This window comes from Cryptomeria japonica, chromosome 9, assembly GCF_030272615.1.
Source record: "Cryptomeria japonica chromosome 9, Sugi_1.0, whole genome shotgun sequence".
Classification (NCBI taxonomy): Eukaryota; Viridiplantae; Streptophyta; class Pinopsida; order Cupressales; family Cupressaceae; genus Cryptomeria; species Cryptomeria japonica.
In genome coordinates this window covers 715,107,893-715,128,313 of record NC_081413.1, presented here as the reverse complement: position 1 = coordinate 715,128,313, position 20,421 = coordinate 715,107,893, and the positions used below count along the sequence as shown (strand labels likewise).

General features: G+C 35.0%; 1 protein-coding gene across 2 annotated transcripts; it reads left to right on the top strand.

Moving 5' to 3' along the window:
• The first annotated feature begins 1,377 nt into the window (after positions 1 to 1,377).
• On the top strand, positions 1,378 to 20,198 carry LOC131048552 (F-box protein PP2-A15). 2 transcript variants are annotated; one of them, XM_057982550.2, is made up of 4 exons: positions 1,378 to 2,302; positions 5,894 to 6,012; positions 18,882 to 19,323; positions 19,467 to 20,198. In XM_057982550.2, exons 1-4 carry the CDS (start codon positions 1,985 to 1,987, stop codon positions 19,491 to 19,493), a joined length of 906 nt encoding a protein of 301 aa, XP_057838533.1. In that variant the 5' UTR covers positions 1,378 to 1,984; the 3' UTR covers positions 19,494 to 20,198. The 2 variants fall into 2 exon arrangements, with proteins under 2 accessions (XP_057838533.1, XP_057838532.1); XM_057982549.2 differs by having other exon boundaries at positions 1,438 to 2,302; positions 18,882 to 20,198.
• Positions 20,199 to 20,421: the final 223 nt, after the last annotated feature.

Below are 20,421 nucleotides of genomic sequence, written 5' to 3'. Positions count from 1 at the left end.
TATTTCGAGGTTTCCCCTGTGACTCAATTTTTTGATTCAGGATTTTTCCCTATGACTCTCAAGATGTGACCATGTGTCCATCAACCTTTTTTTTGTGAATATGTATTCTAATTTCTAATTAATGAAATTTGACGCCCATATTCATCAAAAACTTTAGAATATCTACTTCTGGATGCAAAATGTGATTAGAAAATACTACAAAACATCTCCTTTTCCAAATGTGCAACAAAATACATTGCCTCGTAGCATCAACATCACATTCTTATGAAGACTCAAACCAAAAAGCGCTTCTTTCCACCATAAAGAAAAACAAAAAATGGAAGGAAAATGGTTAAATATGATATTTCATTTCTTTTTCATTCTCAAGCAATCCCAAAATATATGTTTTAAACTTTCCATGCTTTGACAAAATGGGCAGTTAGCAGATTGTAATTTCAAATAATTTAATTTCTCCCCTACTAATAACTTACGGTGCAAGATTTCTAGGACAATAATTGAGCATTTGCTTCCACCTTAGTCTTCCAAATTTGAGCACTTAAGCTCCTCCAAATCTTTTCTTTCCATCTAAAGTTCCATTTCACATTTTTCTCTATTACTAAAGATGTATTATATTTAATTAGGAGATGTTTCTTGTAAGTTAAACTAGAAAAATATTATTTTACTAAAATTATCTTACTTTCTTAGTTTATTAAAAACCTGAACAATCTCCACATCCTCTAATTTATTTGTGAAAAATCAAACATATTACCCTTCCTTTAAATTATAACAATTTTTTAAACACTTATGTCTCTATATTAATCTAGACAACCAATAATAAATTTGTTTATTCCCTTAAACTTTCTTTTGACATATCCATTACACTTCCTTAAAATACAAGCCAACAAATAAACAACATAAGTCAATGGATTTTTGATTTATTGGTAATCAAGTTTTGTTGAGTGCAAGGCTCCAAGATAGTTGAGATCGTGTGCTCGAAGACCTTGGTGAAATGAATATCTCTTAGTCCTTAGCTCTTAGTTAAAGAGATTTCAGCGTGAGGTTGCTATTACCTTGTGAAATGAATATCTCTTAGTCCTTAGCTCTTAGTTAAAGAGATTTCAGTGTGAGGTTGCTATTTCTTTATCTGATGGCTAAAATGATTCCATAAGCTGGATATAAAACCTACCAATAAAAAGAAAAAAATAAATAAGACAAAAACTATAGCTTTACCCAATTTTTGCTGTTGTAAATTTACTTTTATTCTTTTGTTGGATAGCTAAAATGATTCCTTAGATTTGAGATAAAACCCAAAAAGAAAAAAATAGATAAAACAACACCAATTCTAGACAAAATTTTACCATTTATTAATATTGAAGTAGCTGGTCAACCATGTATCTGGATAGGGAGAAATTTTCCACGCATGATGCCTTGCTGGAGGCAAGCTGCGAACCTTAATGTGGTCTCCATTCTTTGTCCTGCTCACAATCCAGTTTTTTCATAGTCATCAGATATTCTTTTTAAATGTGGCCTTGAAGAAACCACAGATTCTTCTGTATATAAACCCTACATGATAACATTCTACAAATAAAATATAATAGATTTGCAAACATCAAAACTTGCGATTGTGGGGACCTGTCCAATTTGTCTGATTTTTCTAGAACTGGTTCTAGAAGTAGCAAAACCCAGGACAAAAGTCTGGCTGTCGTTTTAGTTAGGACTGGCGTAACCATTGTATGCCGTAGCTTTGTACAAAGGGAATTAGCTACAGTTGTGGCTTTATCCTAACTCCAAATTAGTGATAAAATCCCTCTAAGTTTGACCTTAGAATGGTTGGTCGATGTGAGAGAAATACAACTAATTGAAGTAGACCATAGCTAGTTGCAGCCAGCATCGATCTACGCCACAATTAAAAAGAAGACTAGTTTTCCGTTAGTTGTCCGTGAGAATGTAAGGGAATGAGCGGTTTGTTGCAGAACAAAACCTTGAATTTTTGTTTTTCTGATTAATGGGGGCGAACCTCTCTAGGGTTTATGAAGGAGACGACGGGAGACCTCCTGCAGGTTATCCGGGATTGGCCGATATACCAGAGAATTGCATAGCGGGAATTTTCAGGCATTTGAGCCCTCTTGATATCTGCAAGCTTGCACGGTTGAATAGAGCTTTTAAGGGCGCGGCTTCTTCCGATTTAGTATGGGCCGAGAAGTTGCCGGTGTGTTATCAGGACATGCTTTCGAAATTGCCCCTTTCCAAGGGTCAATTTTTGCCGAAAAAGGAGATTTATGCCCTTCTCTGCAAACCCATTTCTCTGGACAATGGAACCAAGGTGATATATTTTATTTGGATTTTTTGATGTTCATGGTGAATTTTTAGTAAATTTCTTTGATGCATCTGATTTTTATTAATTTATTTTTCCTAAATTTTGGTTATAATTACGAAGAATTAGCTTGAATTTTTTGATGCCCTATGTAATTTCTTAATTTAAATGACCACTATGTTATTGTCTTTGATCTTTTTGTTGATGCCTGTGACGAATTTGCTTGAATTTCTAGATAGCAACGTTGAGATTAGTTCGAATCTTTCAATTCTCAAGTTGAAATTGCTTAGTCGTTTTGATACTTAGTTGGGTTTTCTTATTTTCTGATCATGCTGACATATATTGAAGTTTTTATTTTCAAGCTTATTTTTTCTTGAATATTTGGGTGTCTTTTTTCTGTTTGTTTTCAATATCCTTTTCGTTAATTAGAATTAATACTGAGATTCACGAGTTTTGGCCATATCCGCTGGTAATAGTTTTGCTTCTTCTTCCCCGGAATTTTCGCGATTTCGAGAAAATGGAACTGAGGTGAATTTTTTCAATGAATAATATAATTATTCGTTTTTGATACATAAGGTGTCTTTTGGATACCCATGGTGAGTGATTTCTTAATATTTTTGTCTGGGCGCAACTGAAAATCCTATTTGGAAATTAGAACAAATAATCTTTTATTCACGGTGATAATTTCGCTTTTCTGCTCAGAGGATCATGAACTTTTTGTTCAAAGGGCCTAAAATATAGGGTCGTATATCCTAGTTTTGAGGGCTAATCTTTACAGGTTTTCCGCTGTGTGGATTATGGCCAGCTGGGTTTGATCTAGGAGAAGTTTTTAGTAGCTAATAATGATTTTTTCGTCATTTTTTTCACTTATTGGCCAGTCAAGTAATAGATTCACCTTAATCTTTGTTGCCAGTTTGGGTTGTGGTCTAGAAGTAAAAGGCAGCTTTTTACGACCGTTAACTAGTTTTTGATTTTTATGGATGCTTTGAGGCTGGAATCCCTGGAGTGACACTATCACAGGGTTTGACCTTCCTTGCAAACAGAAGGGGATTACCTAATTAAAAAAATTGAATTATAACGAAGAAGAAATGAGCACCGCCAGAACAAATTTTCTTATATTTCCTACACTGATTGTGTTGGCTAAGGACATTTTGTCGACACCAGTGAACAATGTTTTGCGTAAAAAATTGACCACTGTTATGCGTGAAATATGTAAAATTTCAACGAAACTAGAAATAGGTTTTTTGCTCTTCACAGAACATTTAGAGTAATGTTCAAAAAGGTTTGCCAAGATCCACGAACTTCAAAATAACTATAGTACTTTACCACTAGATTATTGACTTGTGGGTGCTATTGGCATCAGATTTTTGATAGTTATGTGTTGGTAACAACTGTTTTCACATATTTTATTAAAAAGGTAGTTCAAAATTATGTAAATTATCATCAGAAAAGAACTGCATGGGTTTAATTCATAATATCAAGAGACTGGACTCAGATATGGGTTGCTCTTGCCATGCATTTTTATATAAATTTGTCTACAGGGGCGCACTAGTGTGAGGTTTTATCCCTTGAGCCCCATTTTATTAAATTGCTAAAATTTCTTGCAAACCAAGTAGTTTATCAGTTTGATTATTGACGATTTAAACCAATGTTTGTAAGATATTTTTTGCCTACATTTTTGGAACTATGTAAAGATAATTTATGAATTCATTGTTTAATAGCTAGACGTACATATCTATTTATGGAGGCTGCAACCTGAAAGTACATACAGAATTCTGAATTATTGCATAAAAAGATCTGGACATCCAAAATACAAATTTTCAGAATTCTCCAGAGTCATCATCCTGTATCTATATCAGCAGTTAAAAATTAAAATGGTATGAACTGAAAGGAATGAGCAGATCTTTCTACCTTATTAGATTTGGTATCTGACTGTAGGGCACATTGCCTTTTTGAAACATGTACTGATTGAGTATTATTGGACTTGGATACAAGGGGACCATTATATTTGGTCATCTTTTGATCTTTTCAACATCAGTCTGCCTTTGATGTTTCCTAGTTCACAGAACTGACATTTTTTTTCTAACTCATATGCATAGATGACAGTTTACTGGCATGCTAGGGATTCTCTTATTTCATGACTGAAAGTTAAAACTGTAAAGATAAGCAGTGGAAGGTTAATTGGTAAATTTGTTGTAGTACCCTATTTTCCTAATGTCCTTGATTAGCCTCTGTTTTATATATCATTTGACTTCCATCACCTGTTGCTTTGGTCTTCGTCAATTTTAAATGAAACACGCTAATGCAATGTGAATCTGAGGGTTGCATGGGCTTGCTTACATGGTTACATATGGTTCTAGGTGTACCTCAGAACAAGAACAAATAGGTGGATGGAAGTTTCCTTGGTTCTGTTCAATATTTACAAAATAGTGCTAAAAAGAAATCAGAAAGTTTCTAGAAAATAAGAGTTGGGAAAATCATAAAATTAGGAAGAAATTGGGAAAACAGGAAATCAGTAATATCTTTGGAGTTATTTAAAATCTAAGTAAGAAAGCGACAAAAATAGTAAACTCTTCAAGAAGAACTACAGATGTTTTGGCAAAAATAATCTGGTGACTTAAGCAACAATGTTGATATTCTGAAAAATGCAACATATGACAAATAGCAAATTTTTGAAATTGACATAAGAAATTGGAAGAGATTCAAATTGCAAATTTTTAGAAAATCTCCAGTTAATCGTAAAATCTCTGATTAAAGTCATCTGGTAACACTAGGTAGAACTTATATGAGTAAATTCATATCAATAACTGGGTTTATGAGATTGTGGTGATTGAATGCAGTTGACTTTAAGAACTATTTGAATCTTTTGAGGAAGAAACTGGGAATTGTTTAATTTTCCATCATTTGGGAAGTCTTCCTCACATTTCATTGTGCTTTTCATTTAGAAAGAGCATTTGTTCTACCATTTTCTGGGTTTAATCTGGCAACTGGCTAATCTGACAGAATTCCTCTACAATTACTCCATTACCTGCAATATGTGGTCTAATGTCAATTCAGGATCCCATCCAGGTTTGGGCATGTGGCTTGCCATGCCAGATTATGTTTTCTATTGGGGAAAGTAGTGTATCTGTGTCCCTTTTCTTTTCTGTAGTTGAGGTATTCGCAGCATTCCTTTTCTTTGAAAGTGACTCATGTTTGCAAGTAGAGTTTATGACAACAAAAATCACTCCATTTCCTGCAATGTGCGGTCTTATGCCACTGCAGTATTATGTATAGTTTTGGGCATAGGGCTTGTTATTGCATAATTATGTTTATTTCCATTGGGAAAAATACTAATAGTGTTATCCATGTTCCCTTTTGTCTCTGTAATTGGGATATTCTTAGCTCACTTTTCCTTTGTAAGCTAGGCATGCTTGCGAATAGAGTTTAGTAGTTTACAACAATTAAAATTAATATATATGTACCTATAAAATACTATTGGAATGTCGAGATTTATACAAAAGATTTTAGATGCTTGTGGTATTTAATGCTCTTCTTTTCGCATCAGAAGAATCAAACAATTAATTTTGTGGTCTAACCTTAATGGTGAATTGTGAACAGGAAGTTTGGCTGGATAAGGCCACAGGAGGAGTCTGTCTAGCAATTTCAGCAAGAGCTATGGCCATCACAGGAATAGATGATCATCGCTACTGGAGATGGATTCCATGTGAGGAGTCCAGGTACATATCAACAACCTTGTTGAATGTTTCAATTCTTGTATTAAGATGACATTTGTCTCAGGGTCTTCAGGTAGAATATATGTGTTTCTTAGATCTTTTCTTATTCTTTAAATGAAGACAAACTATGGTTATGTTTCATAGTATTGAGACTTGGTGATGATTCACAGATCTTAGACTAGGTTGTGCTTGGTGAGTCTGCAGTCTTGACTCACAGGCTTGGCAGATTCTGCAAAAAAAACATAGAAAACTGACTTGAAATTTTCGAAAAGAACCATAAGAAATATTTTTTTTATCTTTAATATTGTAATAATTGCTGAGTTTTACTGATTTTTCCACAATTCCGAGTCAAGTAACAGTCAAAAACAGCTTGCCAAGTTTTTGTGGAGTCTAAGTTTCAACACACCAGTGTGTGTATTTCAGGGCGTACTTTAGTTTTTAATCTCTGCTCACTAGGAGTTGTTTATTGATGTATTTGGTAGGGGTTGAGAAGTTGTTATTAAGGGGGGTTAACATGCAACTCCTTCCTTCCTTCTCTTTTCCATGATTTTAGCATTCGTTATTTACTGTGTACAATCCAAGCTAGGTATAAGTCTGACTTTGGGTCACTTTTTGCCTTTTTGTTTTGTCTTAACTTGACCAAAGTTTAAGTATTATGGTTTTCCTTATCCATTAATGATTTCCACTGGTGGGCTCTTACCCCAACCTTCTTTTCATGTATTCTCATAAATATAGGTATGACAGGTTACTCATGTAGGATGGTGCTAAAGTTCTGATGTAGGTGTTGTTATTGAGAACTTATATTCATATTAATAAAACTATATTCAAGCTTGTGTGGAGGATGCTATATATGAGATTGCAAAATAGAGTTTCATGCAGACTGATCATGTCCCCATTTTGAAATAGGAAAATTAAAATATAACAGAATAAAAATAAAATAAAAATAAAAATACAAAACAATAAAATTATGTAATGTCCCCTACTAGGAGGCTGCCTGTTTCCCAATGAATTAACACACATTACTATACATTATTAATTTATTATGCTTCAATTCATATTTCTTAAATTATGACACGAATTAGTATTCATAACACATTCAACATTCATTATATTAAGTCGTATCTTAGCTTCTTTCCTAATGCTAATGAGGGATGTGGATTTACTGTCGTAGGGTGCTGACACCAACTACAAAGAGGCTCCCTCAAGGCCCAGGACTACGTCCCTACCCATCTTGGGCTCACCATCACTTGTGATGGGTTTACTCGCCTTTCCCTACACACACCAACCTATCCCCTCATAGGACTTAGTAGATGAATTAAGACTAGGCCAATAATATAATAATCTTTCATGTATTATGAATGCATATGAAATTAAGTATGACTGTCATACATATTGCAGTCTATATTAATATTACTATTAAATTCTGCATAAGAACGTTATCAGATTTCATATATTAAGCATACATATTAAGCACATCCCCATGCATACCACCAAGAACAAGGATGTTACTGCCTGTAACTTAACAACAGTTCTGATCTGATTGATGGTGATCTCATTGGATGCTTTTGATTCCTTTCCTCTATATCTCTCAATATGAGGGAGAGTTCACAACTTATCATTTCATGCCTTTTGACCATTCATTAACTTTAATCAAATTTTAATTATATTCTTTTATATTTTAATTTATTTTTTATTCTTATTCTTTTGTATTTTAATTTTATTATTATTATTTATTATTAAATTATATTTCAAAGTGTGGACATTACAAATTAAGATAATTGAAATTTAGTTAAGTTTAATGAATGGTCAAAACACATGAATTGAAAAGTTGTGACTTCTTCAAACATAAGATATAAAAGGGAGAAGAGAACTTCATTTGAATATTCAGCATACAGTCTGTCCTTGTATGATGATGGATGGGTTATTGGGAAAAGCCTAAAGGGAATCCACATGCATGTTATGTATGAAGATTAAGATAATGGTCCTAACCCTAGTAGGAAAGATTGACTTTATATCAAACATGATTGAGGGGTCTCAATCAGGATCTAATTGGTAAAGTTAGACTTCTAAACATCTTACATCTCTTATTTTAATGGAATTTGTGATTTTAGGGCAAAAGCTAGGGCATTTACAAAAGGGGACATTACAGACCATAACCTGAATGCATTTGACAATAACATTTAAAGTTCACAAAATTGGATTGGCAAAACACATACTTAAACAGCCACAGATGATAAAGTGTATTGAGCATCTTAAGTTTTTGAGTTGAAGAGGTGCATTGCTTATGGTGAAGTGTTCCTTCTCTATGAGTTTTTTTGCCCTTGTAATTCAATAGGATGTCCCATAACATCTTTTTTTTTTTGTGTGTGTATACATACCATTTAGCTATCAGTTTGTTGCCTATTACTGACATCAAAGTATAGTCATATAGCCTGTTTACGAGCTCATGGATTTTGTTACTCCTGATTCTAGAGTATATGGTTTGAATCCTGAAGCATATAAACCGGAAGTGATGTGCTTGGCACTACTATTCAGTAACCTTTGAATTTGAAGTGGGCCACATAAATTTAATGCCAGTTACCTGAATTATTTATTTGTTAAAATGAGCATTTTCAAGGATTGAAACAATTCTTTCAAGGTTGTTGATTAATTTATAAGATTTACAAAATGGTCTATTTATAATATCCAAGGATTGGCCACGAGAGGGTCAAGATTGGATGAATATTAAAGAAAATGGATTTTTTTATAAAAGGTTCTTGGATGGATGTATTATGGCAAGTCATTAGTTTATATATTGCTTGAAGTGGGATTCTATCATTTTGATCTCCAGCTCAGTCTGGACTCCCAGCATTTGCTGATATGAAAAATGCCCTTGTTTATTACTTGTTGTCAATTCCATTCAATTTATCATTTGGTAAATTTTTTAGATATGCAGAACTTGAAGTGGAATTCTATCATTTTGGTCTCTAGCTCTGTCTGGACTCCCAGCATATGCTGATATGAAAAATGGCCCTGTTGATTCACAGTCAATTCCACTCAAATTATCATTTGGTAGATTTATAGATAGGCAGAACAGTACCTTGCTAATTCTCATTACTTTGTGATAAATGAGATCTGGGAAATTCTGAATTCATTTTATTCTGTTGACTGAGCCTAACATTTTAGCTAACATGACTAATGGAGTGATCTAAGACATGCTTTTACTAACTAGAAAACTAGAGATGATTCAGATATCTTGGGGTTCACAGCATGAAAGAAAAGTCATAGTTAACGTGTTCAGATTTGTATGAAGTTTTACAAAAAGGTTCAACTCAGCAAAAATCTTTACATCAAGAACTTAATTACTTAAACACGTTTGACTTGGTACAAATCCTCCCATATGAGACAAAAAGATATAACTGAACATCCTTTAAGATGCTCAGTTGTTTTCTATTCTGCCTTTTCGTGTGAAGAATGTTTGGAAATATTCATACAAATGAGCTGTTAAATTGTAAGCATTAATTAGGTAGGAGATGACAGTGCAACAGAGAGCAGCAGTTAGCAGGTTAAATAAGCAAGTAATCCACACCAAGTTATACTCATAGAGCATTGTAGAAGTAGTAGAGAATGCTAACAAAGCATTTGATGGTTCAAATTGAGCAAATCGCTTGTAAATCTGGCAAGATAATAGGGGAGGTGAGAAGGCTCAATACCATTCTTCTGTCATTCATTTCTTTATGGTAAATTCTTTTGTTAATCTCTTTTTTCGTGTGTGTCTGAGTTATTTGCTTGTGAACTTTCAGTCTATGCAACTACTTCACTGATTCAAGCATTTAAGCAGGCATAAGAATGATAAGTACACCGGATTACAAGCATAGTTCTTGTTCATAATGTTAAGTAGGAGTAGATTTCACTCAAATACAATATAAAGAATCAACAAAATTAATTACCACACCACTGTGTTTTGAATCATGGTGGTCACATGTTGCTAGTAGCACAGAAGGGGTATGGAATCTGGCTTATAAACATTTTTTAGTATTTATGTCAGCATGTTTGCAATTGCATGATGATTCAATGGTTTAGAACATTCGTATAACACATTAAGTAGGATGTAAATCTGTGTTGGTGAATCATGTAGAAAATTTATGTTGATTACGGATCAGGTAAGCACAGCTTCATCACGATAACAAGATAAAGATGGTTGAGGAGATAATTCATTTGCACGAAAGAGATTACGTCCACCTCTGTATGATCAATTGAGAGACAAATATACAAGGCCACCCTTGTGCCCATCTATACTGATTTAGTGATAGATCTCTGACTTGGAATTTATAGGCTCTATAGTTCAATTTTAAACTTGATGAGTAATTGTATAAAATGGTTTTGGCAGTTGGAGACTGGTAACTAATTTTCTACAAAGGCATAGCTGAAAAGATTAAGTTTTCATTCCATGTAGAGTAATCATTCTTTAACTCATTCATTTTAACGTAACAAAGCATTGTTGTTGTTAAGAGTACCCAGCAATGAGTGTACACTCCAGCAAACAAGCATTCTCATGGTTAGTTGTTACTGAGTGGTTTGTCGGAGCCTGTAAGATTGTCTAGCTTTTAGGGTTCAAGTTCTTTTTGAGGTGAACGTACAGATTTTATAATAACTTCCCATGCAGTATTTATATTAAATTTCCATGCTCTATAATTCAAGTTTAAGCTTGATATGGTGTTGTATAAAATGATTTTTGCTGTTGGTGACTAGTAACTAATTTTTGTAGTTGATGAATAGTAACTAATTTTCCGTAGCTCAAGATTAGTCTCTTTCCATGTAGAGTAATCTTTTTGTCATCTTCTAATTCATGGTAGAAAAGCATTGGTGTTCTTAGGGTGCCCAACAAAGAGTGCACACTCTAGCAAATAAGCTTTTCATGATCAGTTGTTAGCAATTGGTTTTTGGAAGCTTACAAGTCTTTCTAGTTTTTAGGGTTTAAGTTCTTCAAGCAAACTGAGAGATTTCATATCAACTTTTCTTGAAGTGTTCAATCTGTGAAAACAGAAAATAGCTGTTTGAAGAACAGGAACAATGACGAGTTATATATTTTGAAGTGGTTAAATGGCAGGAATACATTATAGTTTTTATTTTTATTTTAGTAGATTTAAAACATCACAATTTGTTTGTTTTGAAGGGATTTTTGCTTTGGAGAGTTTATTTATGTACATTGTCAATCATGACATGACTTTGCAATAGTGAATGATTTTGTAATTTACTAATTCTCGGGTCTTCATCTTTAGAACATACTCTATTTGAGGTAGGCACATATTTATGTAATGCATCCTTGTAACATAGGGATATTTGTCTTTCAAGATTGAGTTTCAATTATTGTTGTGTCTAATCTTTATCCTTTTCTGCCATAGTAATGGCAAAGCTCACATTGTATATATTTCTCCATTTCATTTTTTGGCTACAAACTAGAGTCTTATTTCACCACCTCATTCACTGGTGATAATCTTGTATTGTATTTGAGATGGGTTGAGTCACACATCCACTGTTTTCTCTGTTTGTATGAAAATTTACTGATATAATCTATTCATGTTTAGTGTTATGCACATCCATCACAATGCAATTTTGCAATTTTTATTGCTTTTTTCTGGCCATGACCTCTTTTCAGAATCATATGCTTATGAAAGGAATTTATATAAAAGGTTTCATGTTAGAGTTCAAGCTTCTCAACTCAGTGGTTACAGTACTGCAGATGTGAAGGATTAACTGATGTTCCCTAGTGGGATTGTAGCAGGTCTAAGGCTTTAGTAAACTCCTACCCTACTTGTCTACAGCCTTTTGCATTTCATCTTTACATAAATGCCTAAAATGTGAAGACGGATTGTAGCAGGTCTGAGGCTTCAGTAAACTCCTACCCTACTTGTCTACAGCCTTTTGCATTTCATCTTTACATAAATGCCTAAAATGTGAAGCCTGATGACAATTCATTTGTGTTTATTCTTTTAAAATTACTTTTGTCTCCAATATCTTGGCTCTTACTCTTTGTTAGGATCGTCACTTCCTATATACGGTCTGTTTCTAATTCAATGGAAGTTCTGAAGCACACTTATAGCTGCACATCTTGAATTGGATTTCCATAACATCTAAGCAGGAAATTAGTGACTTGCAAAACTTTTTTTTTTTTTTTTTCTCTTGCCAATCTGTTTTGTAAGCATTGAATTTTTGTTTCATATTTTTGCTGATATTTTATTTGCAGGTAAACGTCGATTCTCCATTTAAACTTCAGAAGTTTTCTTTTCTCAATTTTAGAGATTAAGTTTCAATTTGTTGCTATATCTCATTGTTTTATGTCACATTAGATTCTGGTGATTTACAAATAGATATTTATCTATGTTCCCCAGGAATGTGCCTGCAAGTTCCATTGCCATCCCGGGGACATGGCTACAGCAGGGGATGTCCCCTGACTGCCCCCTGCTGTCTAGGGAAATTGGGGATGTATCCCCTTTTTTTAATTTTTAATTTTTTAAAAACTTTTTTTTTTCAAAAAATAAAATAAAGAGAATCATTTATGGTCAGTTTTTTGCAACTACGGAAAGAAACTTTACAGTAATTGAAGGACCCTAAACAACTATGGAATGAAATGTGCCCCTGTTGAATGGCAACGCACAGTTACCCTTTTTATCAGTGTCAATTTTATAACTGCATACAGTGGTAGGATAGTAGACAATTATAAAATTAGAGTATAGAGGTGTGGAATGAGCAAAATCATGATTGATTACATTGCATTTGTAAGTGAAATCATGCATATTTCAAATGAGAGCATACAAATGCCACAAACTTATATTGTCATTACATTTTCATATATGAATTTGTATCCTTCAGGTCTTTTCTATTAATGAAAACATTGAACAATGAAATCAGGACTTTATTTCTTTTAATGGCTTCTATACTTGCATCAATGAGCATCTTACATTGGATATTGAATTTCATACATTATATGAATATGTCTAAAACTTGAATTTTGATTTCGTGAATAGCTAAGCTTGTAAATACTATATGTGTGTGTGTATTACTGTCATCTGCTGTCCCCACCTAAACTGCCATCCCCATCCCCAATATGCCGTGGAACATAGATCTTTATCCTTTAGCTCGCATTTTATATGTTTCTCCATTTCAATTTTGTTTTCCTACATCTATTTACATTCACTCATATCAACATGTCGCTGGTGACTATCTGATACTATCATTGATATGGGCCAAATCTCACATCTGCTATCTCACTTGTCTTCATGAATTATACTGACAAAAAATGTCTTATCTTCATACTCACCTGTTCCAGTGCAATTTTTATTGTGTTCTTGTTTCTGTGATTTCTGTTTGGAATAACTCTGCAGACAAGGAGATGTCATTGTTGTCTCCCATTGGGATTATAATGGTTTTTTTATTCAATTTGCTTCCCTATTTGTCTTAGCCTTTTGCATTTGGTCTTCACATAAATCACTTCAGTGTGAAGCCTGATTATTTGTGTTTAGTCTTGCATAATTTACTTTTGAGTCCAATTTCCTGGCCTTTACTTTTCTTTAGAGGCTGGCTCATCAGTTCCCTGTTTAAAGTTTGTTTCCAAGTCCATGGAAGCACCATATAGCTGCACATCTTAATTGAATTTCGACTACAGTGATGTAGGAAATAAGTGGCTTGGCAAAACATTCTCTATTGCCAAGCTGTATTGTTGCTTCAAATTTTTGTTGTTATTTTGACTATGCAGACTTATTTTTTCATTATTTAGGCATTTCATTTTATCTGCAGGTAAAATCCAACTCTCCATTTAAATTTCAGAGGTTTTCTATGGGCAACTAACCAAGAGGGCCCTGCCTGTAAATGAGCTGCTACCCAAGATAACTGGAGTACTTTTGATCTCTGGGCACCAAGACTTGCTATATGCTAGTCCACAGGTCTGTGATTTCTTGGCATGAAAACTCATTTTGGTTTTCTTGTTTTTTTTTTTTTCCTTGGGGGTAGGTTTGGGTAATGGGGCATCAGGGTGAAGTCAAGTTTCAAAAATTAGTCTCTTGACATGATTTATACGGCATTGATTTATTATTTATTTGGAAATATCAACAAGCATTCTATTTAATAATGTATGAATTTAGAAAGGGTGATAGTAATTGTGAAAATGGAGTTAGCAAGTCTCCATCATTCTAAGTGATGATGGGGAGAACATATGAGTGCAGACACAAGAAAAAGGTCGGGCAAGTAAAGATTGGTAACAGAAACTTGGCATTTTGTAGTTTTAGCAATTGTTAAATAGTTATAAATTTATAATATATCGCTAGTACAATAATCAGGAAGAAGAAAACATAAACAGTGAGACTTCTGGCAGAAATCTGTGTAGAGATTTTTTGCATTAACATTTTGGATCATACTCTGATCCATCATTAGAAAGAGGATGGGAGTGATCTGAAATGTCAATGCAAAAAGCAATACACAGTTTTCTGTCAGAAGTGTTACAATGCATTACATGGACTGTAGAAATGTCATGTCTATAATCAGAATTAAGTATCCAAGTGCCATGCAAGCTGCATATTAGCTTTACACCTGGTCATACAGATGCTATTGAAATCTTTGTTTGGTATTTTTTAAGAAAGGCATTGTGAACATGTATTACCTATATATTAATTAAAAGGTTTTACTCACGGGGAGCTTAATGTTGTTAGGATAATTATTTAGTTACCTTGCCAAGTTTGACATTGAATGTTGTCCAAGATGCTCTGTAGGGTGCATTGATATGTGTCACAAGGCCATGAAACTATGTAAAAGCTACCACACAGTTACAACCAGAAGCACTTGTGAACACTATGTTAAAGATACTATTTGTTGGTGAGAATCGTATGAGAGATTTCTTCAGTGGATGCTGGCATGCTTGTCAAAATAATTTCTTTTACCTTTTTGCTTGTTTGATTGATCATGTCTTGTGTTAGCCTTGAAATTTGATGTGGGTTTTCGTTGTGCCACTGCCTTCTATCTCAAGGAAAATGCACCATCCATTTTGTTAATGTTGTAGCTAGGTCGGATCCCTTCTAGGGCCGACCTAGCACGCTTGAATGACTAATTGGCCTTTGGCCTTAGTCATTTCCCATCTTGCAATAATCATAATAATATATATGGAGGCTGTAACATGTTGAAGCTGACCCATGTTGGGGTCACTTGTAAAGTAGAGGATCAATTCAGTTTTGGCGCCACCTTAATGCATTGGATTGAAATTAAATATATGCTAGCCGACTTGGAGAATCAAAAGGCTATGTTGCCTATATATACAAGTCAGCAATCATTGTTCGACATATCATACACACAGCGATTACATTCTCTAATCAGCGAATATCTCCCTTTAGCAGCAGTAACCAGCAAATTCATCTAAGAAGGCAGAGAATCCTTCTTGAAGACAGCGAACACCTTCTTGTAGACAGCGAACATCATTTGAAGGCTGCGAACTATCATTGATGACAGCGATCTTCATCCTAGAACAGCGAACATTATCTCTGAGACAGAAAACCTCCTTAACAGCAGATATCCTATGCTTGGAGATAAGTTTATCATTTGTGTATATCCTAAGTTGAAGGCTTTATCCTACTGTGTGTAGTTTGCTGGTTCTGATTGCTTCAAGTGTTGAAGCCATATTGTAAAAATACTTCTGATTATTGCATAATAAGATCTGAGATCTTTAGCTGGGTTTTTCACTTCCAAGAGGGAGGTTTTCCCAGGGTACTCTTGGTGTTTATTGTGCACATTGATTTGCTTTCTGTTCTTGCTAGTTAATTTGCTACAGTCTGATCCAAAATTAGCATGGTATTAGAGCTAAGGTTGATTCAGTTGTGATCAGACTTTGTGATAGCAGCGCTTCTACATCACATTCTTCACGCCGTTTCCAGCATTGAAGATGGTGACCGGTTTAAAGGTCGAAGATAGACTTGACGGAGCTTTGAACTTCACCTTGTGGAAGGTTAGAGTCCTTATTGTACTTGAAGAGAATGATCTACTTCAGTTTGTAGAAGGAAAAGATCAGCCCGAGCCTGAAGATCAAGAGGAGAAACTCCAATTCAAGAAGAATGATGCCAAAACTAAGATGATCCTTATTGACTCCATGAAAGATCATCTTGTTCCCATCATCTCCAAGATGTCTTCAGCCAGATATATGTTCAAGACATTGGAAGGGATGTATGAAATCAACAACACAAGTAGAGCACTTGCATTGAGACAGAAACTTCACCAAGTCAAGACGGCAAAGGGAGAATCAGTCATATCCTTCTTCATGAAGATTGCAGAATTGAGAGATCAGCTTAGTGCCATTGGAGAAGAAGTTGTGGACAAGGATCTTGTCATGCTAGCATTGAATGGCCTTCCTCACTCTTGGGAGCCATTTATCCAAGCCATAAGTGGGAGATCCACATTTCCCAAATTTGACCACCTTCGTGTTGATTGTATACAAGAAGAGTCAAGGTTTATATCAAGAGGAATTGAGCATAATCATTATGATGTGGAAAATCAAGTCCTTGCTACACACACTTCTATGGAGAGAGGCAAAAGAAGAAAGAGGAATAGAGACAGAGGTCCAAATCTTGTTCCGAAAAAGGAGGACTTATCTCACATTCAATGTTTTAGGTGTGAAAAGTATGGTCACATTGCTCGAGAGTGCAAATCTAGGTCCACTCCTCTAGCTTGTGGAAATTGACATAGGGACACCTCAGGAGGAGCCAAGGTCAAATGTCAACTCAGAAGGGTTCTTGTTCTAAAAGGAGTAAATGTCATTTTTCAGCTTCAGAGGGAGCCTGTCATTTCATCTTCAGAGGGAGCCACGTCATCATGAAGATTTGGTTAATGCACTTTTCTGTGATGGAGAAAATTTGAGGTAAAAGCCCTTGTTAATGAGTGCTTCTTTGTGAGGGAGAAGTTCGAGGTGCAATCCCTTGTTAATGAATTCTTCTCTATGAGGGAGAAGTTCGAGGTGCAATCCCTTGTTAATGCATTCTTCTCTGCGAGAGAAGTTTGAGGTGAAAGCCCTTGTTCCGCCCTCTGCAAGTAGGCATGGTGGTAATGCACTCTTCTCTGGGAGAAGTTTGAGGTGAAAGCCCTCTTCCACCCTCTGTGAGTAGGCATGGTGGATCCACCCTCTGCAAGTAGGTATGGTGGATGTCATGGAAGAAATTTCATGACTTAGCACTTGTGTTTATTCACCCCTTGGGAGTAGCTATGGTGAACGTCATCCAACATGACGACATCACAATTGTGTGATGGGCACTTGTGTTCGTTTGTTTCATTCATGGGTGTAGCCATGATGGACCCACCCTCTGGGAGTAGCCATGGTGGTTGTCACTATGTGACCCAGATCTTGAGGTGGTCTCCTCCCAAGCTAAGAGGGAGTGCTAATGTTGTAGCTAGGTCGGATCCCTTCTAGGGCCGACCTAGCACGCTTGAATGACTAATTGGCCTTTGGCCTTAGTCATGTCCCATCTTGCACTAATCATAATAATATATATGGAGGCTATAACGTGTTGTAGTTGACCCATGTTGGGGTCACTTGTAATGTATAGGATCAATTCAGTTTTGGTGCCACCTTAATGCATTGGATTGAAATTAAATATGTGCTAGCCGACTTGGAGAATCAAAAGGCTATGTCGCCTATATATACAACTTACAAGTCAGCAATCATTGTTCAATATATCATACACACAGCGATTACATTCTCTAATCAGTGAATATCTCCCTTTAGCAGCAGTATCCAGCGAATTCATCTAAGAAGGCAACAAATCCTTCTTGAAGGCAGCGAACACCTTCTTGAAGACAGCGAACATCATTTGAAGGCTGCAAACAATCATTGATGACAGCGATCTTCATCCTAGAACAGCGAACACTATCTCTGAGACAGCAAACCTCCCTAACAGCAGATATCCTATGCTTGGAGATAAGTTTATCATTTGTGTATATCCTAAGTTGAAGGCTTTATCCTACTGTGCGTAGTTTGCTGGTTCTGATTGCTTTAAGAGTTGAAGCCATATTGTAAAAATACTTCTGATTATTGCATAATAAGATCTGAGATCTTTAGCTGGGTTTTTCACCTCCAAGAGGGAGGTTTTCCCAGGGTATTCTTGGTGTTTATTGTGCACATTGATTTGCTTTCTGTTCTTGCTAGTTAATTTGCTACAGTCTGATCCAAAATTAACACATTTTATTCTTCCATTACTATGTTTACAAAAAGAAGTATTACAAGCAAAATGAGCCTAAGCCTAATAATTTCTGATTATAGATGATTTATTACACCAATTTTTTTTTTATGATGTCTAGAATGCACGGAAATTACTGGATTTGTGCACAAGTGTTTCATACAATTTCCTATATCAATTGACTTCACCATGTTAATTTACCCTGTAAATGCTTAACTAATTTGAATAAAATAAGTGGAGGATTGATGTTTTAATTTGTTGGTTGGAGGAAATGGAATCATGTTTAAGTGATATTTATTACTTTATAGGGAAATTGTGTTCATTAGAACTGGGAGTAATGTTGATTAATCAACTTTCTTATTAAATTTTGAAATTTTTGACCTTTATTGATGAGATGGCTGTACAATGTACTGTTGAGCTGTGAAAAATGATAACAATATGAGGTGCTCTTTTGGTAAAATTTGTTCCTCTGATCCATTTTGGTTCTCTTAGGTATAACCTGATAAGAGACATTTCATTTTGATACATATCATTCTTCATGATTCGTTTAAGGCTTTCTTTCTTAATTTGTTTGTCTCAGAGATTATTGTAATATATATGTGATATATCATAAAGTATATGAAGCTCAAAGTAAAGGGAGTCGAAGAACAATTTTTCTTACCTAAAATGTTTTCTTGGAACCTGTAGGTTCCATGAAATTGCATATCTTCAGCAGCTTTGGTGGTTTGAAGTAGATGGTGTAGTGAAATTTCAGCTTCCTGCAGGAGAATATAGTCTTTCTTTCAGATTACGGCTTGGGACATCTGCTAGAAGATTGGGTCGTCGGGTTCAAGTTTTTAACCAGGTTCATGGATGGGATTTGAAACCAGTTCAATTCTGCCTTTCTACATCAGATGGTCAGCATGCTACACGAGGGTATTATTTGGATCAGGCTGGTGAGGATGGCCCTGTTGGTGATGCTCGTGGAAAGTGGACTGATTATCATGTTGGCAATTTTGTGGTTGAGAATGAGAACAAGTTGACTGAAGTAAAGTTCTCTATGACACAAATTGATTGCACACATTCTAAAGGGGGACTTTCTCTTGACTCTGTTTCAATCGTTCCAAGCAAGCTTCAGAAGGAAACAGAGGTCTGTAAATATTGTGTTGGCTTTTATACCTATCTTTGGAAATCCTTTGGAATTTGAGAAACAGACTAAACTTCAACATGCCAATTTTCATTTTAAAATCAGTAAAATTCCTCACTCTGAATCGTCCATGAAAATGTGTGCAGAATAAGCATGCTGGTTGCTATTCATAAATCAGATCATAGGCCATGCCAACAAACAAAACAAATACAGGGGTATTTGGTTGATGTTTTTGGCTACTGTTGTTTCAGTAGCACGGAGATTCAGCAAATGCTGCCCGTAGGGATTCGTGCACAAGTCTTCTGGATGTGAGCAATGATGCCTTAGTGCAAGTATATATTACTATTCATGTACCTTTGAGCAGTGGTTTAGTTCTGCTGTTCTAGATGTGAAAGCTCTGATTCAGGCATCTTAAATAGGACCCATGGATTTCATTGTAGCGATCACATTGAAACAATGATATACAGGTCCTTAACTCTTATCAGAGGGCATATTTTTTTAGCTCTGGTAATTTGTAGTTTTGGTCTGGAAGATAATGCAAGTGACAAGATTGATCTTATATCAATTATTTTTACATCACTGCTAGATTGTGGTAGTATGTATTTTTCTGTAATTGGTCAGTCATATACTTGTACATATTTGCATATGCAGGCAAGTAGATAAAAAATCTCAATTTTGAAAGCGAGATGATAATAGAACTCATACAAGATATTAATTTTTTGGGGTCTTTGCATATTGGATTTTTTTTAAGTTCATGCTGTGGACATTATGAATGGATTGCATTAGCCATTGAGATGTATTAAGTATACATTACCAGGGAGTGTAATACTATTTAGAGCATTCAATAAAGCTGTTCCAAGGAATTATCATTGATATTACTTTTCTCTTTGTAAGACCAGTCAAATTAGAAGATTTTGGCCAGATATCATATCATCTCTTAATTCAGCTGTTATATCATTATCTCTTAATTCAGCTGTTACATCTTTAATAGATCTTCTGGGGTGTTTATGAAAGCTGATTACCAAAATTGAAGGCTAATCTTGAGCACAGCTCTATAATGTATCAATGACCTTTTGAAACAGCTCTGGCAAAATTGGTTTT